This window comes from Syngnathus leptorhynchus, chromosome 3 (assembly GCF_054491065.1).
Source record: "Syngnathus leptorhynchus isolate UIUO chromosome 3, UIUO_Slep, whole genome shotgun sequence".
Taxonomy (NCBI): Eukaryota; Metazoa; Chordata; class Actinopteri; order Syngnathiformes; family Syngnathidae; genus Syngnathus; species Syngnathus leptorhynchus.
The window spans coordinates 1,831,573-1,859,133 of NC_141197.1; the positions used below are offsets into that span (position 1 = coordinate 1,831,573).

Below are 27,561 nucleotides of genomic sequence, written 5' to 3' on the forward strand. Positions count from 1 at the left end.
CAAATTTTGCCATTTGTATACCTCCCATTTGGTATGAATTGCTCATAAGGGAATGTTAGGCTAGTGTTTAATATTGGCGAACACCAGGCATACATTAGTAACTGCGGGATCAATGCCTTAAAACATATTGGATATTGACTCTTTGGTGGCTGAACGTTATCCGAGGTAGTTTAGTAGCACTGGGTAAAATCTTATGGTTTGTTACCAAGCAAAGAAGATGACAGCATAGTGCTGAGGAAAAGAGGTTTCTACTGGACATGAAAGACTAAGCTTTACCTCTCTTTTTGTGAGAGAACGCCAAGTCCAGGTCAACATTTCTCCTTCCACTCTGAAAGGAAAAAAAATCACATTATAGTAGAGGTGCAACAACTCATCAACAATGAATCGGTTATCAAATGCGTCAACAAATATCTTGATAATCAGTTAATGATTAAGTGCCCTTATCTATTTGAAATTGTCTAAATCATCTGAATTTCAGCATCTCAGATGTATATATTCTAAGATTTTGGTATTCCTCCATGAAAGAGATTGATTACCTTTGTGTTGAATCAAAAGAAAACATGTGCATCTGCATTTCATTTGGAAAATAATTTACGGACCAAACAAGTGAATTACAATTCATGTTTCTATTTGAAATTATGTTCTGTTTTTTAATAAAGGGAAGGAAATTAAAACATGTTTTGAATCTCATTCATCGATAAATAATCCACAGATTAAAAGATTACTGCACAACAGCAACCTTGCTGAGGATAAACATGTTAAGTGTAATAACACTGTAAAAACAGATACTTTCAAGATCAAGACAATTTTCACATAAACATAAGAAATAAAGTACAAGAACATGTTAGTATGATGTACATTATCTACAGAGTGATGATGTACCAGATTATATCCCTCTTCATCGGATTCGGGCTGGGAGAGGTCAGACTCGCTCCTTGATTTCATCAGCCTGTAGCTAGGACTGCTTTGCACTGAGCGGCTCTCTGCACTCAGACTCTCACTCCTGCAAACACAAAAAGTAGTTATGCCATACATATTTTTTTAAATAAAACAACAGTGCTGTGTTTATTTGTTTGGCAAAAGTACTTGTTCATTTTAAATTTAATATTAAATTGCTAAATTCTTACTGGTTTTTTCGGACTATAAATCACATTTTGTTCATAGTTTGGCCGGGGGTGCGACTTATACTCAGGAACGATTAACACATTATATTATTTCACGTTATTTTCACACTAAACCTCATGAGAGCGCTCTAGGCCTGTGGAATATTTAGAACTGCAACTGACGATGAGTCTTCTGTAAACCACGCAGAAGAGGAAGCGCTACATCTTCTACTTCCGAGGTTAGCAGAGTTGTTTATAAGTGAACTAGAGGATGAAGATTTTGTTGGATTTAATGATTTTGAGTAACGCGGATGGGTTGATAAACGTGTTAGCATGTTATTTATGCTATAGTTATTTGAATAATTCCTAATATGTTACATCAGGCACATTCTCAATTCCTTGTTTCTGCGATTATGTAACGTTTGCAAACCGTACCATTCAGCCTGTTGTTGCCTATTCTATTTTTATTTTAAATTGCCTTTCAAGATGACATCTGTTCTTGGTGATGGATTTTATTCAATTAATTTCACCCCAAAATGCTATTTATTCTCCGGTGTGACTTATATTTGTCTTTTTCTTCTATATTATGCATTTTATGGCTGGTGCGAATACAATATATGGATGTCGTTTTCCCTCGCCCGGACGCGGGTCACCGGGGCCCCTCTCTGGAGCCAGGCCTGGAGGTGGGGCTCGAAGGCGAGCGCCTGGTGGCCGGGCCTTCGCTCATGGGGTCCGGTCGGGCATAGCCCGAAAAGAAAACGTGGGTCCCCCTTCCAATGGGCTCACCACCTATAGGAGGGGCCAAAGGGGTCGGGTGCATAGTGAGCTGGGCGGCGGCCAAAGGCGGGGACTTTGGCGGTCCGATCCCCGGCTGCAGAGGCTAGCTCTAGGGACATGGAATGTCACCTCTCTGGCTGGAAAGGAGCCCGAGCTGGTGTGTGAGGCAGAAAGGTTCCGACTAGACATAGTCGGACTTGCCTCCACACATAGTTTGGGCTCTGGTACAAGCCCTCTCGAGAGAGGGGCTGGACTCTCTTCCACTCTGGAGTTGCCCACGGTGAGAGGCGTCGAGCAGGTGTTGGCATACTTATTGCCCCCCGGCTGGGCGCCTGCACATTGGGGTTCACCCCGGTGAGCGAGAGGGTAGCCTTTCTCCACCTTCGGGTGGGGGGACGGGTCCTGACTGTTGTTTGTGTCTATGCACCGAACGGCAGCTCAGAGTACCCACCCTTCTTAGAGTCCCTGGAGGAAGTGCTGGAGAGCGCTCCTTCTGGGGACTCCATCGTTCTACTGGGTGACTTCAATGCTCACGTGGGCAATGACAGTGAGACCTGGAAGGGCGTGATTGGGAGGAACGGCCCCCCCGATCTGAACCCGAGCGGTGTTCTATTATTGGATTTCTGTGCTCGACACGGATTTTCTATAATGACCACCATGTTCAAGCATAAGGGTGTCCATGTGTGCACTTGGCACCAGGACACCCTAGGCCGCAGTTCGTTGATCGACCTTGTCGTCGTGTCATCGGATTTCCGGCCGCATGTTTTGGACACTTGGGTGAAGAGAGGGGCGGAGCTGTCAACTGATCACCACCTGGTGGTGGGTTGGCTCCGATGGTGGGGGAAGATGCCGGTCCGACCTGGCAGACCCAAACGCTCTGTGAGGGTCTGCTGGGAACGTCTGGCAGAATCCCCTGTCAGGAAGAGCTTCAACTCCCACCTCCGGCAGAGCTTTTCCCACGTCCCGGGGGAGGCGGGGGACATTGAGTCCGAGTGGACCTTGTTCCGCGCCTCCATTGTTGAGGCAGTCGACCGGAGGTGTGGCCGTAAGGTTGTTGGTGCCTGTCGTGGCGGCAATCCCCGAACCCGCTGGTGGACACCGGTGGTAAGGGATGCCGTCAAGCTGAAGAAGGAGTCCTATAGGGCCTTTTTGGCCTGCGGGACTCCGGAGGCAGCTGACAGGTACCGGATGGCCAAGCGGAACGCGGCTTCGGCGGTTCCTGAGGCAAAAACTCGGGCGTGGGAGGAGTTTGGCGAGGCCATGGAGAATGACTTCCGGACGGCTTCGAGGAAATTCTGGTCCACCATCCGGCGTCTCAGGAGGGGGAAGCAGTGCACGGTCAACACTGTTTACAGTGGAGATGGTGTGCTGCTGACCTCGACTCGGGATGTCGTGAGTCGGTGGGGGGAATACTTCGAAGACCTCCTCAATTCCACCGAAACGCCTTCCATTGTGGAAGCAGGGCCTGGGGACTCTGAGGCGGACTCTCCAATCTCGGAGGTCGAAGTCACTGAGGTAGTTAAAAAACTCCTCGGTGGCAAGGCCCCAGGGGTGGATGAGATCCGCCCGGAGTTCTTAAAGGCTCTGGATGTTGTGGGGCTGTCATGGCTGACACGCCTTTACAGCATTGCGTGGACATCGGGGACGGTGCCTCTGGATTGGCAGACTGGGGTGGTGGTTCCCCTCTTTAAGAAGGGGGACCGGAGAGTGTGTTCCAATTACAGGGGAATCACACTCCTAAGCCTCCCTGGTAAGGTCTATTCAGGGGTGCTGGAGAGGAGGATCCGTCGGGAGGTCGAACCTCGGATTCAGGAGGAGCAGTGTGGCTTTCGTCCTGGCCGTGGAACAGTGGACCAGCTCTACACCCTCGGCAGGATCCTCGAGGGTGCATGGGAGTTCGCCCAACCAGTCCACATGTGTTTTGTGGACTTGGAGAAGGCGTTCGACCGTGTCCCTCGGGAGGTTCTCTGGAGGGTGCTTCGGGAGTACGGGGTGCCGAGCCAACTGATAAGGGCGGTTCGGTCCCTGTATCACAGATGCCAGAGTTTGGTCCGCATTTCCGGCAGTAAGTCGGATTCGTTCCCAGTGAGGGTTGGACTCCGCCAAGGCTGCCCTTTGTCACCGATTCTGTTCATAATTTTTATGGACAGAATTTCTTGGCCCAGCCGAGGCGTTGAGGGGGTCCGGTTTGGGGACCTCAGCATCGCGTCACTGCTTTTTGCAGATGACGTGGTGCTGTTGGCTTCTTCAGTCCGTGATCTCCAGCTCTCACTGGAGCGGTTCGCAGCCGAGTGTGAAGCGGTCGGGATGAGGGTCAGCACCTCCAAATCCGAGTCCATGGTCCTCGGTCGGAAAAGGGTGGAATGCCCTCTCCGGATCGGGGATGGGATCCTGCCCCAAGTGGAGGAGTTCAAGTATCTTGGGGTCTTGTTCACGAGTGAGGGCAGGATGGAGCGCGAGATCGACAGGCGGATCGGTGCAGCGTCGGCAGTAATGCGGACTCTGTACCGGTCTGTCGTGGTGAAGAGAGAGCTGAGCCAAATGGCAAAGCTCTCGATTTACCGGTCGATCTACGCTCCTACCCTCACCTATGGTCACGAGCTATGGGTCGTGACCGAAAGAACGAGATCCAGGATACAAGCGGCCGAAATGAGTTTCCTCCGCAGGGTGTCCGGGCTCTCCCTTAGAGATAGGGTGAGAAGTTCGGTCATCCGGGAGAGACTCGGAGTAGAGCCGCTTCTCCTCCACGTTGAGAGAAGCCAGATGAGGTGGCTCAGGCATCTCATCAGAATGCCTCCTGGACGCCTCCCTGGGGAGGTATTCCGGGCATGTCCCACCGGTAGGAGACCCTGGGGTCGACCCAGGACGCGGTGGAGAGACTACGTCTCTCGGCTGGCCGGGGAACGCCTTGGGATCCCCCGGGATGAGCTGGAGGAAGTGGCTGGGGAGAGGGAGGTCTGGGAGTCCCTCCTAAAGCTGCTGCCCTTGCGACCCGACCCCGGATAAGCGGAAGAAGATGAAGGTGAAGGTGGCTGGTGCGACCTTCTCTGTATACTCTGGAGCGATTTATAGTATTTGTTCTCAACTTGAAAGAGTAAGATTATTCACAGCTAATCAATCAATTACTCTTAGGCAATAGACAGGATTTGCATGTGTACGTATTGCAGTATGTTTGCATTTCGTATAATTCTGCGTGCATTATGACAATAAAAAAATATTGTCATCATGCTGTCATTGTCATTCATGGCCTAGTTTAAAAGTTTCACTACATCCACAACACTTATTTCTATGCAAGTATATAGGCACATTTAGTGTATAGGCACATTTGGTAATAGGTTTCTTTGGTAAACCTTGTTTTGCAAGTGACACTTGATTTCAAACTTCTCATTATGCCAACTATCATACTGACTCTACTCAACCTGGTCATGAAGCTTAGACAGTCTTGTGTTCCAGTAGCAGTTTGGCTCTCTTCTTGGTTCTGCTTGGTCAGTTCGCCCAATGCAGGGCTAACCCCCAATATTAGCAAGGCACAGCGATGAATCACAGAGTTACAAGCTGCTGTGTACAGGTCCTGTCCTTCAGGGAGAATCGTACTGCGCCTTCTTCCATCTTGAGACAGAATCAAATCCTCCTCTCCTCCTCCATTGGTTCCTGTTCCTCCACTCCTAGAAACCAAACTGGATCCAAGGCCTACGCTGGCAGCTCGCTCTCTGTCCCGACTGCGTGCTATATCTCGTGCTGAGAGGAAACACTGAAAGATTTCTGCATGAGACACACACATAGAAACATAAATTTAGGTTAAGCAAAAAACAACAGACATAAAATGCACTATTTAGGCTTACTCATGCAGGGTATCAGTCCAATGTTGTCACGACACCCACATGCGCAGGGCTATACTAGATGATAATCACAGACTTATGTCTTTTGTTTTGTTGTATACTGAAGTCATTTGAATATAAGACTAAAGATCACAATTCAAGTTTTAAATTTTTGGTATTTATATCAAGACGTATTTGACAACTCAAGACAAGGCACCTTTTGTTTGAAACCACTCACCTTTCCAGTCCACAAAAGTATTGGAATGTGACTGGTGGGTGGTTCTAGTTGCTCAGGTGTTACCTTTGAGAATGACTGCTTGAACATTAGCACTTGTTTTGGCTTTGGGTTTCACTACATTTGTTGCTATGAAAAGTTGTCTATGGCAGAAAAGCAAACTATTGTGAAGCTAAGAGAAGAAAATCGATGAGACCTATCACACAAACATTGTTAATCAGGACAACTGGGATGTCTTGAAAAAGAAAGAAGCTACTTCTAGTGACCAGCAGACACTGAAATAAATTTAGCCGAGGGTACCAACGGCAGATAATGACAGCACCACTGTGAGTGTTGTGGAAAAAAAATACTTAAAGTTGACAGTGGAGAAGGTATCACAATTCAATGTTCGAAGACTTTGAGAGAAGAAATATCCAGGCCATACCGTAAGATGCAACTGACTCTTCAGCAAAAAGAATTAGCAGGCCGGATTGTGCAGAGGTAAAGAGATGAGCCACAAAGGTTTTACAGCAAAGGTTTATGTACTGATAAGACCAATATGAACCTCTACCAAAGTGATGGAAAGGCCAAAGTATGGCAAAAGAAAGGATCTCTTTATGATCCAAAACACACACACTGATCTGTGAAGCATGGTGGAGGTAATGTCATGGCTTGGGCTTGCATAGATGGGCTCACTTGTCTTTATTGATGATAGCTCATGATGATACCAGCAGAATAAATTCTGGTGTATAAAAACCATTTTGTCTGTCAGGTGGCTGTACTGTGACCAAGTCTGTACTAGAAGCTAGTAATGTCTACAAGATGTGGAAATTACCATCCCATACTTTAGAATCATTTGGTGGCATTTCACAATCTCATAAATTTCATGATTCTGTTTTGCATTTTAATATCATGATAAATGTGTGATGTATTTACTTCCAGCCGTCATGACTTCATGTTCCCGGTATTCGTCTTCATCATCTTGCTCCTGATGGCCCTCTTCTCTCTCACGGTCAGCTCTCTCCTCCAATTCAGCCTCCTCATCAATGGTGCGGGTAAATGAATGTTCTTGTGGATCCATGTCTAAAGAGTCCTGATTGTCTGAAATCTTCCCAGATTAAGAATGTAACATGTTAGTCTTCAACCTTTTGTTTTAATATGTAACTCAGTGAACGTTCACAAAGACAAAAAGACGATCTATTCGATTCAGAGTATCGGTAAACTCAAGCGTAGCTGAGATCTGTGAAACGTGTAATTTCAGAGACGCTAATGAGGAAATACACACAAATCATCGACGTGCAGCTGTGTGCAACTTACTCTCCTCTCTCGAGATGAAGATCGTGTCTGAATGAAGTCCATATTCTTGCATGCTAGCAGGCGATTTCGAACAACATAAACACTGCGATAGATCTCTGCCAAGGACTTTGATGGCTGGTCTCTATAGGAAAGACAAAATGTAAGAATTTGACAATACAAAACATTTATTTTGGGCTTATTTTTAACACAATCTTTTTTATTTTTCTATTACCTTTCCTCTCCATGTGCTTGTTTGAGCAACCCGGTGTGCTTCAATAAGGCTGCTAAAACAAACCTGGAAACAGTATCTAACAGGGACTCATTACTAAGAGAAGCGTTGTCCCAATCTGCAAAATAATGCACAACGCAGTCAGCACAATGTGATACATCGCTTCATTAACATGCAGTTATAGCTAAATTAATATTATCTCAGGTAATCAACCTTTTTAAAACAAGTACATTTTGATGATTGAATAATGCCAAGGACTAACAGTCTGATCCACGGTCCAAAATAACACATTATAAGCTTTTACCAATACATGTATTGAATTTGAAACCAAAACCACACTACTTGTCACCTTTGACATGGCAGAACTGTAACACAACTGTGCCTCCAACCAAAATACAGACGTGACAAAATATGATTTGTTTTATTTTAGGTTAATTAAAAAAACATAAGCCTACATCTAAGCTTTCTTTAGCAGGTCTCTTCCAATTGCATGTTGCTTTTTTTCAGTAACAGGCACTTGACCAGAGTGGTTCGAATATGTGGCTACCACAACTTATTAATGCTAGTTCAACTAAGTGAAGTGGAAAGGAGGAGAGGAATAAGCATGGCTAATAGTGGTAAGAATCCAGAAATTGTGGACCCTCCCAACTCATTTAGGTCAGCAGTATGGAAGTATTTTGGTCTGCTCGACTGTGAATAGAGATGTGAATTGAGTAGTAAAGAAGACCCAGACTATTAGCCCCAAGCCAAGTGACATCAATCATGTGGATTCACCTTCAAAGACACCATTCTGAGATTAATTTAAGTGGTGCGTGGAAGAAAACACTTTCACAAATGTGTTCATTATATTAATAAATTATGAATTTTTAGCCTCGTGAATAAATATAATAAATGTTTGTTACATTATTTTACACAAAGAAACAAGAATCATCTTGAGGGGTTTGATTTGGTAACCTCAGCATTGGATCTTGTGGATGATGTGGCTCTTAGGATTCATCAATCATGTTAGGTTGGGTAAAAAAAAAAAATCAAGATATAAATCAAATCTTAAATTTGGCACAGTGTCTTAACCAATTTGCTCACTTCTTTTGGGAGTAAATTGTTTTATTGCGGTTGTGCCCCTACGATTATTTTTAATATAAATATTTAATATATACAAATTTATATCACTGTGATCTAAATATCGATATCCACAAAGAAAGTTTGACGCATTCGACCGGTGAGGATTTTTGGAACAGGTCCAGGTATCGTGACCCTTATATCGCCTTTTCTTTTTTCTTTTTTTTTCTTAGAAAACACCAATAAAAACAATGACATAATGAATATATTCATCATGGCTGATAATAAATATATTATTATACATTCGTTATATTCATAGATTCCCATTATTGTACAGTAGGAAGGTGACGACATGGTTAATCTGACAGACCTTTGCTGATGGCATAGTCTTGCATGCTGATCCAGAGGCTGTTGGCAGGTTCTTTGGAGGAGCCTAAAGCTAAATCTACCAGGATACTTAAGTTAGGATGCACTGTGCAGTCAAAAGGCTTCTGTTCTTCATTGTCCGACAGTGCAGCCTCCAGCAATGAGCTGATAGAAGCATCTTTAAGGACCAAAGTAAAAAAATAAAAAATAAGAATAATCATCATTTGGCATCAAAAAATAATAAATGTAGCAACACGGGTAAGAGAAACAGGATGATTACCAGTCAAGAAAATATATGTAAATGAATAAATGTAGATCTCTCTTTACCCAGCTGTGGGATGTTCATCTCCAAGCCATTGCTGAAAAGAGGCGTTTTAAGCCAGTAAGCAGTATCCTGCTCCTCCAGAGAGGCAGGGGCGCCCTGCAGCATCCCACCAAGACAACGACCTACCAGCAAGGCTACTGTCCTCTCCAAGTCAACAAGCCACACCCAGGAGAGTGCTGGCTGCGGAAGAGACATTCCTGAACCTGGCTCTGCAAAGTCTGACATACCTAGGAAGTTGGAGAAGGCAAAGTTGTGCTGAATAGAAAAATTACACTAAGACAATTACATTTTCTTAACTTGTAGTGGTCATTCTCTAATGGTTTGATCCAATTGCATGGTTAAACACTGACTCACTTCGAGTTTTTATTTCCTTCCCTTTACTTTATTTCACTGCTTACTATATTGCAGGTATACTGCAGGGATCAAATAAAACGGGACTGAGATTTGTGCTGTCGTTTGTGTGAATGTATTTCTGGCGGAGAAAAATAGCTGTCACAACCACTTCCTGCTCGTGACATCACAGCCATTCAATTACAACCCCATTCTACCCGTAAAACGTATCAGGTACAATAATAGTTGTTACAAATAAACTGGCAGTGTCAATGCAACACAATACTGTTTAATTGAGTACCATGCTGTCCATAAAGTGATGATACGTTGCCAGGTTATGATTGTTACCTCATCGCTTCTATGAGGTGGCACTCACATTCTACTACTGTAACTCACTGTATACTAAACACGAGACGACTTGAGTATATTGACGCAAAAGTTCAATTTGTTCACAGAATATTACAATGTTAACAGTTTTTAAAAACGTGTTTTTATTTTATGACGACCAAGTTGTGTGTCAAGCATGACATTTTGATTCAAGGAATGTGAAAAAAAAAATATATATATATGATTTTACGCTAGTTACACACGCTATTTCAGTTCAGATGGTGGAATCCTATATTTTGCGACGCAATCACTGATAAAGTTTGTCTACCGTGCCTCTTAAAATGTACCCATGGAGTTCCCACATTGAGGTATTGCTGGGGAAAGGGAATAAAGTAGAGTTTTGTCAATATTTGGTGACCCCATTTTTGTGTCTAGTCTTGTATTTGCCGAAATAATCCCCCTCTCTACCCTTAAATGTAGGCGCCATATTGGAACAGGTGACGTTGACAGGGCCATAACTCTCGAGCGATCTTGTGCTGTGTCTTCTGAGGACTTATTTGATAGTGCAAGAGCATTCTACATAACATTCAACATTTAAGCTCGGCCTACCATAAACAGTACAATATAAGTGGATCATATGAAATGAGCTGGTGAGATTTTGTACCATGAAGAGGCCATTGCAGCTCCTGGTCCTCCAGAGGGAAGGCAGCAGGCAACAGCCTGTTTAGCCGGTCCAGTGGAGGGAACAAGTCAAGGAGGTAGCTTAGCAAAGGCTTCGCCACAGACACAGGAAGAAGCAGCAATGAGTTGGTTATCTGGCACAGCATACTGCCTGCCGCTGACACAAAAATTACATCTAGAAAGGAGAGAGATGCGTTGAAATCAACAAAGCTCATAAGAACATTTCTGGAGCGCTTCAAAACATTGTCTAATTTCATAAAACTCCGAGTGATGTTATTTTAAGAAAATTCTAGAAAAGTGTAGGGCTTTATAAAACATCAAGGTTAGTTAGTAGGACAACTGTTAAGACATAGCAGTTTGTGAAATGCCAGAGACAATGGCCAACAAACTAAACTTGCTTCGCCAAGGTCACCGATTCATAGATAATGTACACATAAATACTTTACTGACATAGATATACAAAACAAAACAGAAACCAAGCAATAAAAACAGTAAACACCTTGATATATATATATATATATATATATATATATATATATATATATATATATATATATATATATATATATATATATATATATATAAAAGTACAGTTTTTCTTGATGACTGTGCAAAGAAAGAAATCTTAGTGTGCGGAATGTACCAACTCAACAACAGAGCAATGCCAATGATCTTTAAAAAGGAAGTCAAGTCATACATTTTCTTTACAATAATGTCCTGTGGGATCCCTCACTATTGTAAAGGTGGCATTCTGATCAATATAGAGTGTGTGGAATATGAATTAAGCCTCAAAATGCATGCAATTTTATCCATCTCAGGGTTGGGCTATATTGTCCTTGCTGTCGACTGAAAATGATATACCAGGATCAAAGAAGCAATAAAAATCAGAAAATGGGGTATGGACACGTTCAACAGGTATGAAGGAACTTTTATGCTATCACACACTTGGGATTTACTTCTCCAAAGACCATCAGGCGACATACAGAAACATCAGCTGATAAAAAAAAGACATGTCTAAGTGCTAAGCTGAGAACTTCTGAGGGAGGTGATAGAACGAGCCGAAACAAGGTAAATGAAAAATGTTACCATATTGTCTTAAAACCGGAAAAGGAAAACCATTGTCAATAAGAGAAGATGAATTTCGTTAACCGACATCACAGTGCCTAAGTGCTCGGTAACAACCAATCACAGCTCACCTGTTTTTCTAGGTTTGATCATGTAACATGTGCAAGCTGAGCCATTAGGCGCAGTGATGTCAATTTTAGTCGAGACAGGCAAAATGAGCGGCTTTTGCTGCTTAATTCATATTCCACAATACAATAGTAATCAGAAAGCCATGTTTGGACTAGTGGGACATATTAGATCATATTATTGAAAAGAACATTTTTGACTTGACTTTCGCTTCAACCTTGTTGTAAAAGTGATTGATTACTCAGTCACACCTTGTAACTTCTCGTGTACACTGCCATTCCAGGAACTCTCTTTAATCAAAGTGGCTGAACGGGAGAAGATATCTGTGGCGTGAGGTAGAAGAAGTTGCAAATGCTTATGGAGCAGAGCAACACTGCTGGAGTTCTGGAGAATCAAAATGCATACAACGTTATTGATATATTTACGGCACCAGATGTGAGGAGCACTATTTAAATGTGTACACAACCCAAAAAGTCCCAACCTATTTACAGTAGGAGTTAAATGATTTCAGAATTTTGGCGGCGTGAGTACGATTAACTACGATTAATAGATGACAACTTTGCTGACTCACTCAGTACTTCGTCTTTGGCTGCACAGGCCCTGTCCTGCGACTTATTCATCCAATCACATTAAGACTGAGCATGGGTCGACAATTTTTAAGATCCACGTGTTTACAAAGTCGATCCATACAACCATTATTTGAACCGCTTTTCCTCATGAGAGTCGCGGGCATGCTACAACCTATCCCAGTTGACTTTGGGCAGTTAGCTTGTCAGCCAATCTCAGGGCATACATGGACAGACAAACAACCATTAATTCGTTCATTAATTCATCCCACAGCAATATGATGGATGCTTGCAAAGACCCAGCCTGTCAGCAGGGTCTTTGAAATCAACGAGGATTTTTTTTTTCACTTCCCGGCTGAGTAGAGGGGTCAGGGTGGCAGTTAGACATACATGGCTGCACACAATCGTAAGAAAAGAATGTGCAGATAAGGAATAGTAAAGAAAAAGAGTGGCAGCAGCACCAAAGGGAGAATACTCAAAATAAAACAAAAACAAAATTAAATTTTAATGGCAATATAAAGACAGAAAAATATATTAACAAAGATCCGTGTATGAAATGGAGAGTCGCTGTCCTGCCTGTTATACCTAGATGTGTCCCTGTTGCAACACACCTGATTCAAGGGGGACAGCAGGCCTTCAGGACAGTTTGGACAACCCTGATGTAAAGGAAATATTGCTAACTTGCTGCTGATGCTAGAGAGTGAAAGACTTGTGTAATTATCCAGCCTTACTTGTATTGCCCTTTGGAGGCTAATCAACAGAGTGGGGAGTTTTGGGGGACCAATGGCATAAAGAATGCAAAAAAGCAAATTGTTGACTATTAATACCTCCGTTACGTGGTTGACGTGGCAGTAGGCTAATAGTTGCTTCTGCAAGGAGCAAAGCAGTTGGTGGAGATGAGCTGGTTGGCTGCTATCAGAAGAGGACATGTCCTGATGCAATTTGTCACTGTTTTTCTCCAGCTCACCAAAAGCCTGATCCTGCATAGTAAACAAATGATCACAAATGGGGCATTGCTTGTTTCAGGTAGAAGCGATACCTTGAGCACACAGTCCTTGCCAACTTTCCCTATTCATGTGGGACACTCCTGAATTGCAATGTTATCTCGCGTATGGTTCCGGATCAGTCACTCTTCCCGCCAATCTCACAAATTTACAGTGAAGTAAACAATTTACATTTTGGGGAATGTGATGTGACACGGCTCGCAGTCTCGCAGCCAACCGCAGCGTTTCTCTTCATTCATGAATTTGCACGTGAGTTCATTTCTTGCACCTAGTAAACATAGCATAACAAAGACACGCAAGACTGGGTGTCAGTGAAATGGGCGTTCGTCAGAGATTGACTGAGAGGTCTGTCGGCATTCGACACTGTTGGCAACAATTACACGGATGGACAAAAACCCAGTCCTCAGTCTGTCCTTTCTTTAACTTTCTCATCCTTTGTACGCAAAATGGGTGAACCGCGTGGTCACGATAGACCACTGAGTCGGAATGTTTACCACTGCAAAAACGTATTAACCTCGCTGTATGCTCCGCTACACAATTTGTGTGTATCCGTGTGTGTTTCTCTGCGACCTGGTACTGGATGGTCCACAAACTGGTACTCTGCTGCAGACCTGTGGTTGCAAACCACTGTATGAGAAGGCCTCTGCACCAGTAGAGTTTTATGCCTAGCCCTGCTTGGGCCGACATGCTGACGAAAAATAAAAATTCTCCCTATTTTTTATAAGCCAGAGTCGGCAACTATGTACCTTGAACCACAATTCATTCGAATGTCAGAAAAGTGGAAATTTATTGTGCTTTTTTGGTGAATAGTGTCATATTTATCAGTGTTCTATTGCGCGTTAAAGAAATCTAGCTTTGTTAAACATACCCTACTATTTCCACTACTTACAGTATAGAAACCAAGATTCCTCAGTAGTGTCTTCATGAGGATTTCTGCTAGATGGGTGTCAGGATGGCCTGCTGTGCCACTGTGATTTGGGTCTGGGGATGCCATGAATCCCAGACCAGAGCTAAGCGCCTCAGGACCATCAGCAGGAGAGCTATAACCCAGAAGTGAGGCTACATGCGTGTGGTCTTGGAGACTGGTCAGGATGATGTCAAGCTGCATTCTCTGTGGCAATAGACAAAATTTGTTAAGAGCTATAATGAAAGATGATATTTCTTTGATCATCTTATTGCTGTCGTCACTAGCAGTTCAAATGACAGTAATCCCTTGCTGCATCGCGGTTCGTTTATTGGGGTTTCACTACATCGCGGATTTTTGAATTTTGAAAATTTTTGAAAAAAATCTCATAAGTCGCTCCTGAGTATAAGTCGCCTCTCCACCCAAACTATGACAAAAACCGCGACTTATAGTCCGAAAATTACGGTAATACTTACTTGAATAACTCTGAATGTTACGTCAGGCCCGTTCTCAGCTCCTCGTTTGTGTATATGTCACGTTAGCATACCGTATCGTTTAGCCTGTTGTCGCTGGTTCATGTCTGTTTTTGGTGTTGGAGTTTGACAAATAAATTTGCCCCAAAAGTGCGACTTATACTTCGGTGCGACTTATATATGATTTTTTTTCACTTTATTGTGCATTTTATGGCTGGTGCGACTTATACTCCGAAGCGACTTATAGTCCAAAAATTACGGTAATGCATAATTATGAAATTTTGACGTTTCCTATTTACACAAATTTACGAGTAGCAAACTTTTTGAATCCACATGAATTTGTGTCAAACCATCATTACTCAGCATAGGGTACCTGTCCTTTGGACAGACTCTCCCATCTGTCAGGACCCTGAGGAAGCAAGGAATGAAGAAGCTCCATCCTCTCTCTTAGTGGAGGCAGCAGCATGGTTGCACCCACTGATAGTGTCTCAATTACTGCCTGATGAGGAAAAATGCAAATAAATAGGTATCAAATATGATGAAAGGACTGAAGATTAAAACGTGTATAGATATCGTAAGTGACTTAAGAAGTGTCAATTTAGCATTTGACCCCAGTCACCTCAAATATCTCCAATTCAATATCATTAGCATTATATATGTTGAATTATAGAAAACTCTGGGAGAACTGTGTTGAACATACCTTCAACGCGATAGACTGCGAGAGAGCAAGGGAGGGTGTGTGAGAAAGCGAGAGTGAGAGCATGAGAGAGACAGACGGACTTCTTTTACATGCGGATAAACCTTTTAAAACCCGACTATTGCCAGTCTCCATGTTTTTAAAAGACACGTGACCAGCTCAATGGCCTAGTAGTAGAGTGTCCGCCCTGAGACTGGAAGGTTGTGGGTTCAAACCTGGCCGGTCTATAAAAATGGGACCCATTGCCTCCCTGCTTGGCACTCAGCAGTAAGGGTTGGAATTGGGGGGTTAGATCACCAAATGATTTCCGAGCGCGACACCGCTGCTGCTCACTGCTCCCCTCTCCCCAAGGGATGGATCAAAATCACATGGGGATGGGTTAAATGCAGAGGACACCCAGATGTGTGTGGGACGATAATCATTGGAACTTTAAATCTGAATATGCCCTTGTCTTTTCAGAATTCCGAGTAAGACCACTTGATCGAGTTAACTCTTTCACTACTTTGGTTAGTGTTCTGCGCATGCTTTTACTATATCTGCAAGGAATCTTATTTCTCCACTGCGTTTTCACATTATTTTCTGTCTTTACAGCAAAAATAATGGAGCGTGTGTATATAGACAGTAAATATGTGTGTATAGGTCCGTACGTCTGGTGCCCAAGTGCGCAACTCAGACAAGCAGATGTAAATCACGGCGGAGCACAGAAATACAGCAGAAAAGCACACTTGGAGTTTTAGCTATCGAGCGGACCGGGCAATTGAAGAAGGAGGGAAATCGCGTGGAGGAGGTATATGTGTCTACATCCGCGACGAATGGTGCCGGGACTCTGTAGTGGTATGCAGGAACTGCTCGCCACTGGCGGAGTTTGTGATCGTTAAGTGCCGTCCTTTTTACCTACCAAGGGAGTTTACTGCGATTCTGCTTGTTGCGGTCTACATCCCGCCTTCCAACGTTGGAAGTGACAGGATCACGGCCCTTAATGAACTGTATCGGGCTGTCAGTGATCAGCAGACGGCGCACCCTGACGGTCTCATCATCTTCGCTGGTGATTTGAATCATGCTGGCCTGAAGTCTGTCTTTCCAAAGCTTCACCAGCATGTTACTTTTCCAACGCGTGGTGGCAGCTTCCTGGACTTGGTCTACACTGCACATAAAGGAGCTTTCAAGGCCACCCCCCTCCCCAACATTGGACTTTCTGACCACGTCACCGTTCTGCTTACCCCCGCGTACAGACAGAGAGTGAGAACTTCCAGGCCGGTTCGCAAACGTGTTAGGGTGTGGCCTGAGGGGGCCTCTGATGCTCTTCGGGACTGCTTTGGCACTACAGACTGGGAAATGTTTAAGCAGGCAGCCACTTGCGACAATCGGACGGACATTGAGGAGTATGCTGACTCTGTGACCTCTTACATCGCTTAGTGCATTGATGGACCCTCACGAAGTGCGTCGTCACTCGGGCTAACTGGAAGCCATGGCTGACTGGGGCTGTTCTCGGGCTGCTGAGGGCCAGGGACGAACCCTACAGGGCTGGGGATGAAGCGGGCGTGAGATCAGCTAGGGCGAATCTGTCCCGGGGCATCAAAGATGCGAAAAAGGCGTTCTCTTCCAAGATTAATGCCCACTTCAAGGTCAGCGGGGATGCTCAGGGCCTGTGGCGAGGCATTCAGACCATCACGGACTACAAGCCCGCGCCGCAGACATGTGAGGGCGACATCCCTCTGCTCAACGAACTGAACCGCTTCTTTGCTCGCTTCGACGCACAGAACGACACTTGCCCGCTGAAGACCCCTCCCCATTCGGACGAGCAGCCTCTGTGCCTCTCTGCCGTTAGCGTGAGGAGGACGCTCACTGCTATCAACACCCGTAAGGTGGCGGGCCTGGACAACATCCCGGGACGGGCGCTGAAGGACTGCGCTGAGGAGCTGATGGATGTCTTCACGGACATCTTTAACATTTCCCTGCGGCAGGCCGTCGTCCCGTCTTGCTTCAAGGCTGCCACCATCATACCTGTGCCAAAAAATCCTGCTCCCTCCTGCTTCAATGACTACCGCCCTGTGGCACTGACCCCCATCGTCAAGAAGTGCTTTGAGAGGCTTGTCTTGGCGCACGTCAGATCTGTTCTTCCCCCCACCGTGGACCCCTTCCAGTTTGCCTTCCGACCCAATCGGTCCTCTGAGGATGCCATCTGCTCTGCCCTCCACTCTGCCCTTACCCACCTGGAGAACAGGGACTCGTATGTGAGATTGCTGTTTGTGAACTTCAGTTCTGCATTCAACACCATTGTTCCACAGCGTCTCATTTGCAAACTTGACAAGCTGGGCCTCAGTACCTCCCTTTGCAACTGGCTACTGGACTTCCTCTGTCAGAGGCCTCAAGTAGTGCGTGTTGGCGACAGTGTCTCCGGCAGCATCACGCTGAGCACGGGGGCCCCTCAAGGCTGCGTGCTCAGTCCGCTGCTCTTCACCCTGCTGACGCATGACTGCACTGCGACCTACAGCAGCAACCACGTGCTGAAATATGCTGACGACACGACTGTGGTGGGTCTGATCACCGGTGGCGACGAGACTCACTACAGATCGGAGGTCGACCTTTTGGCCGCTTGGTGCAGGGACAACAACCTTCTGCTGAACGTCAACAAGACCAAGGAGATTATCATTGACTTCCGGAAGGGTCACGCCCACCACCTGCCGCTGACCGTCGACGGAGCTGTGGTGGAGAGAGTGAGTAGCACCAGATTCCTGGGGGTGCACATCAGTGAGGACCTCTCCTGGACCACCAACACTGCGTCGCTGGCGAAGAAGGCTCTGTACTTTCTGCGGAAACTCAGGCGGGCAAGTGCTCCTCCCGCCGTCATGACCACATTCTACCGTGGCACCATTGAGAGCGTCCTCTCCAGCTGCATCGCTGTGTGGGGTGGTGGCTGCTCTGAGTACAACATGAAGGCCCTGCAGCGCATAGTGACCACTGCGAGTAAAATCATCGGGGCTCCACTCCCCTTCCTGAAGGAAGTTTACGCCTCCCGTCTCACCCACAAAGCGGCTGCGATTGTGTGTGATGAGAGTCACCCCGCTCACTCTTTGTACTTCTGCCCTCTAGGAAGATATACTGGACTTCCTCTGTCCCGCACCACCAGACTCAGGGACAGCTTCGTGCTCCAAGCTGTCCGGATCCTGAATTCCCTCCCCTTTCCACCCTCTGCTACATGACGTCCTGTTCTTTTGCGCTATGATCTGGCTGTCTGCTATTAGCGCGCTTGCTCCATTTTGCTGCTCTTATTTGTCTATTTATTTATTTATTGTTTATTATTTGGGTTATTTGCTTATTACTTATTCGTTGCTCTTGTCTGTTCGTTTTTACTCTTTGTGCTATTTGATGTGAGTGTTGTGTACTGTCTAGTCCCCGTGGGATGGTGGGAAACGTAATTTTGATCTCTTTGTGTGCCTGGCATGTGAAGAAATTGACAATAAAGCGGACTTTGACTTTTGACTTTATTCCTGTCGTGAGTGACATGAATATAATGTGTTGTATTGACGGTAGAAAAGAACAAGCGGAAATGACGTCTATTGGTGTTTGTCGCTGTTCCAATCGGGATATTTAAATTTGTGAGTGAATTTGTCCTTTCAGGTATGTAAACGAGATATACAATCTTAAGCTTAACCTGAAAATTGACTGCATGTAAATGTAGTCAGAGATAGCGAGTTGTTGAAATATATATTAATAAACAAACAAACATGTCATGTTTTGATCTTTGTTTTACCTCCTGAATCTCATCTGGCACAGAAGAGTCCATCAGCCTGAAGAGCAGATTCCGCAGTGGCCTGGCTTGCCGACCTAAAATACTTGTAGCTACTCCCCCGGCAAGTGCCAGAGCCAGATGATTGGATAAAAGCCGAAGGCACAGCTTAAGAAAGTTATGATGCTCCCTGAAAATGCAATTTTTTTCAGAGGAGGGTGTATATTATTAAAAATGTGTTCCTCAAATTTTCGTTTATATAGCCGCAAATCACAGTACACTCAATATAACTGTAAAATAGAGCGTGGTTGAGCCATTTTCCTTATCTTGTTAGCGATAGCATGTGTAAGGCAGGAGAAAACCTCAGGCACAAAATAAAATCTAGAAGACTAATTTCCCTACAAGAGTATGTCAAGACTATTTGTCTGATTGAGGTTAAGTCATATTTACCTAGATGAAGGGAAGGGGAGAGGAGGAACTTCACTGTTGATACCATCACAATAGTGGTCAAGGAAGGAGCGCAAGTGGGAAAATGTGCTTTCCTCGAGGTCGACACAATAGGGTCTGTGCCAGGCTACCACTTGCCTTAAATGCAAAAGACACATTTGTCATGAATTTCAGGCAGAGAGTCAGCAAATGCAAATAAAACCCAAAAGAGGAACCAAGTCCAATAAACCACAAACTGACAGGTCAGAAGCTTCAGCATGCTATACAATTAAATTAATTAAAGAAGTGCAGACCAGAGGTATTGTGTTATGAACACTTATCATACCCCAAAGTCAATCTATTAAAGGGTCCCTATCATACTATTTTAAATTTTCCACAGTCAATTATAGGTGTACATATGATTTGCTTTGCCAAAGTGGCAATCTCATGTCTTACAAAATGTGAGGTATTTTAATGGCTCTTGTTTTAACCCGGAAGTAAGATGCTGTTGAGTTTACAAAAACCCCGCAGCCGCTGTACTCCCAACACGTTCGTGAGTAGACTCGAGGTGCACCTTGTGACCACTCACAAAGTAGGACATCTCAAAACTACATAGAAAATACTCATTCAATGTACCAAAAATCAATTATTAGTACTTGAGCCCATTGCAGGGGCTACGTGAAAACGTTTTAATATTTATTTGATGCACCAAAATCAGAAGGGCCACGAGTAAACTCAAGTTGCAGGGGGAGCTGCTCTGAGTAAATGAATGCATGTTTAGTCTGGAGGGGCCGGCTCCTCACTTTTTGACAGCAATGGGTAGAAATGCTCCAACATGAGTAAATACAGGAAAGGTACAAAATGTTGTTAGCCCACCTGTCTCTCGGAAGGGCTGTCCAGGCCAGACTATGGGAAGTTCCTGCTGAAATCTGCTGCACAGTCACCCCATCCAAGCCTATAATCTTTTTAGGCTTTGTGATTGGTCCTGTAGAGTTTCCCTGCCCACACTGACCCATGGAGTTGTTCCCCCATGCATATACTTCATTGTCTATAGATGTCGGTTGGAATGAAGAGCAGGAACAAAGTTTAATATCCAGAGACGCTACTGCATTACAGTGAATTTATTTAATATCATTTAAGTGCATTCAAAAGGCTCAATTATCTGAATATGGTGTTTGGATTTCATATTGCTTCACACATACCATGCGACAGGGCCAAACAGTGGCTGTCCCCTATGGAGATGTCCACCACCCTGGTGGTAGCCAGTTCCTCGATAAGTTTTGGTCTGAGTGCTGTTGCCTCAGAGGACCCACAACCCAGGCAAGCTCCACAACCCCAGGCATACACCTATGATCACAGTGACGCCAAGGAACATTGGCACATGAGGAACAAGTTAAAAAAAGTAAGAATTGGAGAAGACGGCAAACTTTTTCACAGCACTGGATGTCTTGACCTGTAATAGCTCAAAGAATTCAATCAGACCTTTGGGTGGCAATGTTAATTGTATTTTTAGTACGATTGTTAAATGGTTTTAAGGCCCATCTCACAAAACGTGACGAGATTCTGTGGAAATCAATTGAGTAATTTTTGAGTGATGCTCGTAACAAACATTTCTAAAAAAAAAAAAAAAAAAAAAAAACTTTTTACCCATATTGGTGATTTTGTTGCTCAAAAGAAACATTGTAAGCTCAGGCTAATTTGAACAAGAACCTATCACCCCACTTTATGGCCACATTACCTGTCCAGTTGAAGTTAAGGCAAGAGACGACTGGCTTCCAGCACACACTTTTCTGACGAACATCCCTTGTAAGGCTTCCACCACCTTTGGTTTGTAAACACGATTAGTGTCACCATGGCCAAGTTTCCCTGCAGAAAGAAAATGTAGATTTTACTGGACTTTTTTTTTTTTAGAAAATTCATCATGTGAGGATAAGATGGTAATCACCCACAAAGCCATTGTTAAGCTATTGTTGTTTTAAAATGATATTCAATGAAAAAATATATTTGTGATTGCAGCACAGCTCATGTTCATACTGACATTTGTTTGATTATGCTTGTATAAAACCATGCTGAAAGAATTTCTATTTTAAGTGCGTTGACAATTATTCACCTCCATATTTTTTGTGGTATAATAATAATAATAATTCATATAATAATTACTATAAAGCTACACACTCAAAGAAGCTTCACAGTGGACCCATTATTCATGCACTCACACATTCAGACTCTGGTGGTGACAAACTACATTCTGTAGCCACAGGTGCCCTGGGGCAGGCTGGCAGGAGCGTGGCTGCCAATGTGCGCCTACAGCCCCTCCGTTCGCCACCAAACATTCACACCGAAGCATACACCAGCGACAGTGGAGTTAATACAAGTAGACAACGGCACGACTTGGTCTGCCCAAGTCCAAGGGAATCGAAAAACAGACCCTCCGTTTACTGGACAACTGCTCTACCTCTGAGCCACAATTATTCCATCCATCCATCTTCTTCCGCTTATCCGGGGTCGGGTCGCGGGGGCAGCAGCTTTAGGAGGGACTCCCAGACTTCCCTCTCCCAAGCCACTTCATCCAGCTCATCCCGGGGGATCCCAAGGTGTTCCCAGGCCAGCCGAGAGACATAGTCTCTCCAGCGCGTCCTGGGCCGTCCCCGGGGTCTCCTACCGGTGGGACATCCCAGAAAACTTCCCCAGGGAGGCGTCCAGGAGGCATCCTGATGAGATGCCTGAGCCACCTCATCCGGCTCCTCTCAACGTGGAGGAGCAGCGACTCTACTCCGAGTCGCTCTAGATCGACCGGTAAATCAAGAGCTTTGCCATTTCGCTCAGCTCTCTCTTCACCATGACGGACCCGTACAGAGTCCGCATTACTGCCGACGCTGCACCGATCCACCTGTCGATCTCACGCTCCATCCTGCCCTCACTCATGAACAAGACCCCAAGATACTTGAACTCCTCCACTTGGGGCAGGATCTCATCCCCGATCCGGAGAGGGCATTCCACCCTTTTCCGACCGAGGACCATGGACTCGGATTTGGAGGTGCTGACCCTCATCTCGACCGCTTCACACTCGGCTGCGAACCGCTCCAGTGAGAGCTGGAGATCACGGCCTGAAGAAGCCAACAGCACCACGGTCATCTGCAAAAAGCAGTGACGCGATGCTGAGGTCCCCAAACCGGACCCCCTCAACGCCTCGGCTGCGCCTAGAAATTCTGTCCATAAAAATTATGAACAGAATCGGTGACAAAGGGCAGCCTTGGCGGAGTCCAACCATCACTGGGAACGAATCCAACTTACTGCCGGAAATGCGAACCAAACTCTGGCATCGGTGATACAGGGACCAAACCGCCCTGGTTGACTGGTTGAGCGAACTCCCATGCACCCTCGAGGATCCTGCCGAGGGTGTAGAGCTGGTCCACTGTTCCACGGCCAGGACGAAAGCCACACTGCTCCTCCTGAATCCGAGGCTCGACCTCCCGACAGATCCTCCTCTCCAGCACCCCTGAATAGACCTTACCAGGGAGGCTGAGATCACCACCAGGTGGTGATCAGTTGACAGCTCCGCCCCTCTCTTCACCCGAGTGTCCAAACCATGCGGCCGCAAATCCGATGACACGACGACAAAGTCGATCAACAAACTGCGGCCTAGGGTGTCCTGGTGCCAAGTGCACACATGGACACCATTATGCTTGAACATGGTGTTCATTATAGAAAATCCGTGTCGAGCACAGAAGTCCAACAATACAACACCGCTCGGGTTCAGATCGGGGGGCCGTTCCTCCCAATCACGCCCTTCCAGGTCTCACTGTCATTGCCCACGTGAGCATTGAAGTCACCCAGTAGAACGATGGAGTCCCCAGAAGGAGCGCTCTCCAGCACTTTCTCCAGGGACTCCAAAAAGGGTGGGTACTCTGAGCTGCCGTTCGGTGCAAAGACACAAACAACAGTCAGGACCCGTCCCCCCACCCAAAGGCGGAGGGAGGCTACCCTCTAGCTCACCGGGGTGAACCCCAATGTGCAGGCGCCCAGCCGGGGGACAATAAGTATGCCAACACCTGCTCGACGCCTCTCACCGTGGGCAACTCCAGAGTGGAAGAGAGTCCAGCCCCTATCGAGAGGGCTTGTACCAGAGCCAAAACTAAGTGTGGAGGCAAGTCCGACTATGTCTAGTCGGAACTTTTCTGCCTCACACACTAGCTCGGGCTCCTTTCCAGCCAGAGAGGTGACATTCCATGTCCCTAGAGCCAGCCTCTGCAGCCGGGGATCGGACCGCCAAGGTCCCCGCCTTTAGCCTCCGCGCAGCTCACTTTGCACCTGACCCCTTTGGCCCCTCCTACAGGTGGTGAGCCCAAGGGAAGGGGGACCCACGTTTTCTTTTCGGGCTATGCCCGGCCGGACCCCGTGGGCGAAGGCCCAGCCACCAGGCGCTCGCCTTCGAGCCCCACCTCAAGGCCTGGCTCCAGAGAGGGGCCCCGGTGGCCCGCGTCCGGGCGAGGGAAAACTGAGTCCATTTTTGTTTGTCATCATAAGGGGCCACAATTATTATTGGAATTAATACCGTAATTTTTGGACTATAAGTCGCCCCGGAGTATAAGTCGCACCAGCCATAAAATGCACAATAAAATGAAACAAAACATATATAAGTCGCACCGGAGTATAAGTCGCACCAGCCATAAAATGCACAATAAAATGAAACAAAACATATATAAGTCGCACCGGAGTATAAGTCGCACTTTTGGGGCAAATCTATTTGTCAAAATCCAACACCAAAAACAGACATGAACCAGCAACAACAGGCTAAACAATACGATGTGCTAAAGTAAACATATACACAAACGAGGAGCTGAGAATGGGCCTGACGTAACATTCAGAGTTATTCAAGTAAGTATTACATAAATAACACCTTTTATCAAACCATCTGTGTCACTCCAATCCATTAAATCCATCGATCTTGCTTTCTGTAAACAATGCCGCGTATGCGCCGCATTTGCTGATGTCGGACCCGTTGTAAGTTGCATTTCTAATTATTCCACAGACCCAAATAACGATATATAAAGTATATTTCAAATAACTATCATATTACAACAATATTATCAAACCATCTGTGTCACTCCAAATCATTAAATCCATCGATCAAATTCCTCGTTCTTTATGTCAACAACGCCGCCCGTGCGCTGCAGAGATCTAGTATATAACGATATTGTAGCGTTAACAAAGTACCAAGAAAGACGTGAGTTTGGTAAATGGCTCTTTATTTAACAAAACAAGAGTTCAACGAGCCAACAACTACTGGACTTCCAGCCACGGAGGTGGAAGAAAGCTCCATAAATAGGACCGGGCGTGCGTAAAAGCCATGTCCGAGCCCCATCCACCGTCCCCGGACAGCCACTCGGCCCAGCGCCGGCTCCCCGACTTCTATCCACGGAGGTGAAAGAGAGCTCCCATCGAGATGGACCGGGCGTGCGTAAAAGCCATAATAGTTTTTCAAACCTTCTGTGTCACTCCAAATTATTAAATCCTTCAAACTCTTTGTCCTCCGTGTCACTTACAAACAAAGCCGCTAATGATGCTGGTAGTACGTGGGGCCCTTCGTCATCCCGTGATCAAATCTTTTGTCTTTTATGTAAACAACCGCCGTGCGGCACGGGTGACGTCACTTGCAGTTCAAATGACAGTAATCCCTTGCTACATCGCGGTTCGTTTATCGCGGTTTCACTACACCGTTTAAAAATGACAAAGATGATTAAGATTTCATTGGATTAAGTGATTTGGAGTGACACGGATGGTTTGGTAAACTTGTTAGCATGTTATTTATGCTCTAGCTGTCTGAATAACTATTAATGTTATGTTAATATACCAGGCACGTTCTCAGTTCGTTGTTTGTGTCGTGTAACATTAGCATACCGTACAATTATTCAGCCTGTTGTTGCCTCTTTTCTAGATTTATTTTAAATTGCCTTTCAAGATGACGTGTCTATTGTTGGTGTCGGATTTTATCAAATAAATCGCCCCCAAAAATGCAACTTATACTTATATATGTATTTTCCTTCTTTATTAAGCATTTATGGTCAGTGAGACTTGTACTCCAGAGCGACTTATAGTTCGGACAATATGGTAAATGTTTTTACACACCATTATCTCCTCCTCCAAACGACCAAACAGTACGGCCATCCTTTGACAGTGCAATCGTATGAGAGCTACCACATGACACTTCTCCCACATTGCTGATGTCCTTGACCAAGGTGGGAATGTTTCGGCTGTTGCTGTCACCGTGACCTGCATTTAAAAGAGACAAAATTATGGACTGTATTATACAAGGCAAGTACCATTCTCTTCTACCACTATTAATGCCAGACAAGAATATCTGCGTAAAAAATATTTGTTTATGATCGTATCGTTAAATTCATACTTCAAACGTATGACCGTTTTATAGGTACAGGAAAAAAAATAGCTCTGAAAGTAAGACAACAGCTCAGCTGCTCTTGTGTATCAATGCACAATGAAACTTCCGTAGATGAGCAGCTACTCTCCATCGATTTGACACTTCGACATGTCAGGGTAACTCAAAATCGGCTACGACAAACTCTGCGACACGTCTATCAACTCGTTAGCGGGCTACATTTGTGTAGTCTGACGGCATAACAAAACCTAGCCAAAACAAACTTGTCAAACGTTCAGAGAAACATAATGCAAAACTATTGAAAATCTAAAAATGAAGAATGTAAGTTAAGCAATCAATACAAGAAGACTTAAAGCCCAACACGAAGAGAAAAAAAAGTGCTGTTATTTCTGCTGCAATAATGTGTGGTGTACTTGCAGCAGTTGCTGGAAAACATCTTCTCTAAATGTGTGTTTCAGATAAATGACATACCCAATCTTCCAAAATCACCTTCCCCCCATGTATACAGCTCTCCATCCTCACTGACTGCAGCACTGTGTCTGTAGCCAGCAGATACACATACCACCACCTCATGTAAAAAAGAAAAAAGCTTCACATATCTTTATCAATGCTGGTCACCATACACAAATTGGTTTACTTTTCTTTTATGTCACAGGAACTAATACAGAATGCAGCTCAAAACAACAAAATACAATATAATCTGTAATTTTATCTAGCATCTATTATGTCCCGTAATTGCATTTGAATCAGTACAGGAATCCAGGAAGTGACTGAGAGGAAAGGCAGGATGGTAATTTCAATCTGTAATGGGATTAAATTTGTCACTGAAACTGAAGTAAACTGTCTGAAACTGGCCTACCTTTCCTTGTAACGGTCCTTGGATGAGTTTTGGGTATTTCTGTGTCGAGCTGTTCCCGTGACCCAGTTTGCCGTAATCGCCATCACCCCAGCTGAACACTTCACCTTCCGTAGTGAAGGCCAGGGTGTGGCCATCCGAGCCCTTGGATGATGACACCTTTTTGATGGCACGGTGGGGTTCAAAGGTCAGCTTCTTCAGTGTGGACTGGTTGTTGGAGTCCCCGAGGCCTAGGCGGCCGTAGCTTCCCTTCCCACAAGCTCGCACAGAACCATCAGAAGAGATTACAAAAGTGCAGTACTGGCCTGCCTCAATCTGTTGAGGAAAATTCAGTGAACGTATTTAGCATGAATACATATGAACAATAACCTGATCAAAAACTTGTTGGATCAATGATTACAGCATGTGTAACAAACACAATGCACTTCTTCACTTGAGTGAATACTAGAAGTCGTTTATGAAGACATTTTGATTGAAGAAATTGATGGTAGGCATGTGGTCTCTTTGTGGCAACAAAGCAAGTGCTTCAAAATGCACGGACTTCAAACTTAAATTCTGGCATTCACATATTAGTTCACCACTAGATGGCCCAAGATTCTACATACTGTCTCTATAGGAAGTTAAAAAAGATTGTGATTTCCCTTCAGTGGCTCCATCCGCTGAGCTCTTGCTAGCAGGGCTGGGTGGGTATCATGTTTGTATGGAATTTTGTCATCTGAAGAAACAAACCTAGCTTCACGGTACAGAGGCACAGAGTTTTATTCCCATGATCACAGCAGGGCCATCGGGCAT

At 45.0% G+C, this 27,561-nt stretch overlaps 1 protein-coding gene across 6 annotated transcripts in view; it reads right to left on the reverse strand.

The window, feature by feature from the left end:
• Positions 1 to 27,561, reverse strand: part of herc1 (HECT and RLD domain containing E3 ubiquitin protein ligase family member 1) — a 102,495-nt gene that overhangs the window by 66,740 nt on the left and 8,194 nt on the right. For 4 of the 6 annotated variants that reach the window (XM_085906846.1, XM_085906842.1, XM_085906844.1 and 1 more), the window contains exons 5-25: positions 26,773 to 27,084; positions 26,385 to 26,481; positions 25,646 to 25,789; positions 21,255 to 21,382; positions 20,719 to 20,863; positions 20,393 to 20,564; positions 19,541 to 19,675; positions 19,115 to 19,280; positions 15,037 to 15,162; positions 14,176 to 14,397; positions 13,110 to 13,262; positions 11,968 to 12,100; positions 10,509 to 10,700; positions 9,190 to 9,414; positions 8,867 to 9,040; positions 7,441 to 7,555; positions 7,230 to 7,350; positions 6,849 to 7,020; positions 5,300 to 5,642; positions 859 to 1,003; positions 277 to 328 (exon numbers count right to left, since the gene is read on the reverse strand). In XM_085906846.1, the coding sequence (XP_085762972.1) occupies positions 277 to 328; positions 859 to 1,003; positions 5,300 to 5,642; positions 6,849 to 7,020; positions 7,230 to 7,350; positions 7,441 to 7,555; positions 8,867 to 9,040; positions 9,190 to 9,414; positions 10,509 to 10,700; positions 11,968 to 12,100; positions 13,110 to 13,262; positions 14,176 to 14,397; positions 15,037 to 15,162; positions 19,115 to 19,280; positions 19,541 to 19,675; positions 20,393 to 20,564; positions 20,719 to 20,863; positions 21,255 to 21,382; positions 25,646 to 25,789; positions 26,385 to 26,481; positions 26,773 to 27,084 (3,472 nt within the window). The remainder of the gene's footprint in view (positions 1 to 276; positions 329 to 858; positions 1,004 to 5,299; positions 5,643 to 6,848; positions 7,021 to 7,229; positions 7,351 to 7,440; positions 7,556 to 8,866; positions 9,041 to 9,189; positions 9,415 to 10,508; positions 10,701 to 11,967; positions 12,101 to 13,109; positions 13,263 to 14,175; positions 14,398 to 15,036; positions 15,163 to 19,114; positions 19,281 to 19,540; positions 19,676 to 20,392; positions 20,565 to 20,718; positions 20,864 to 21,254; positions 21,383 to 25,645; positions 25,790 to 26,384; positions 26,482 to 26,772; positions 27,085 to 27,561) is intronic. The other 2 variants (XM_085906843.1, XM_085906847.1) reach the window with 1 other exon arrangement.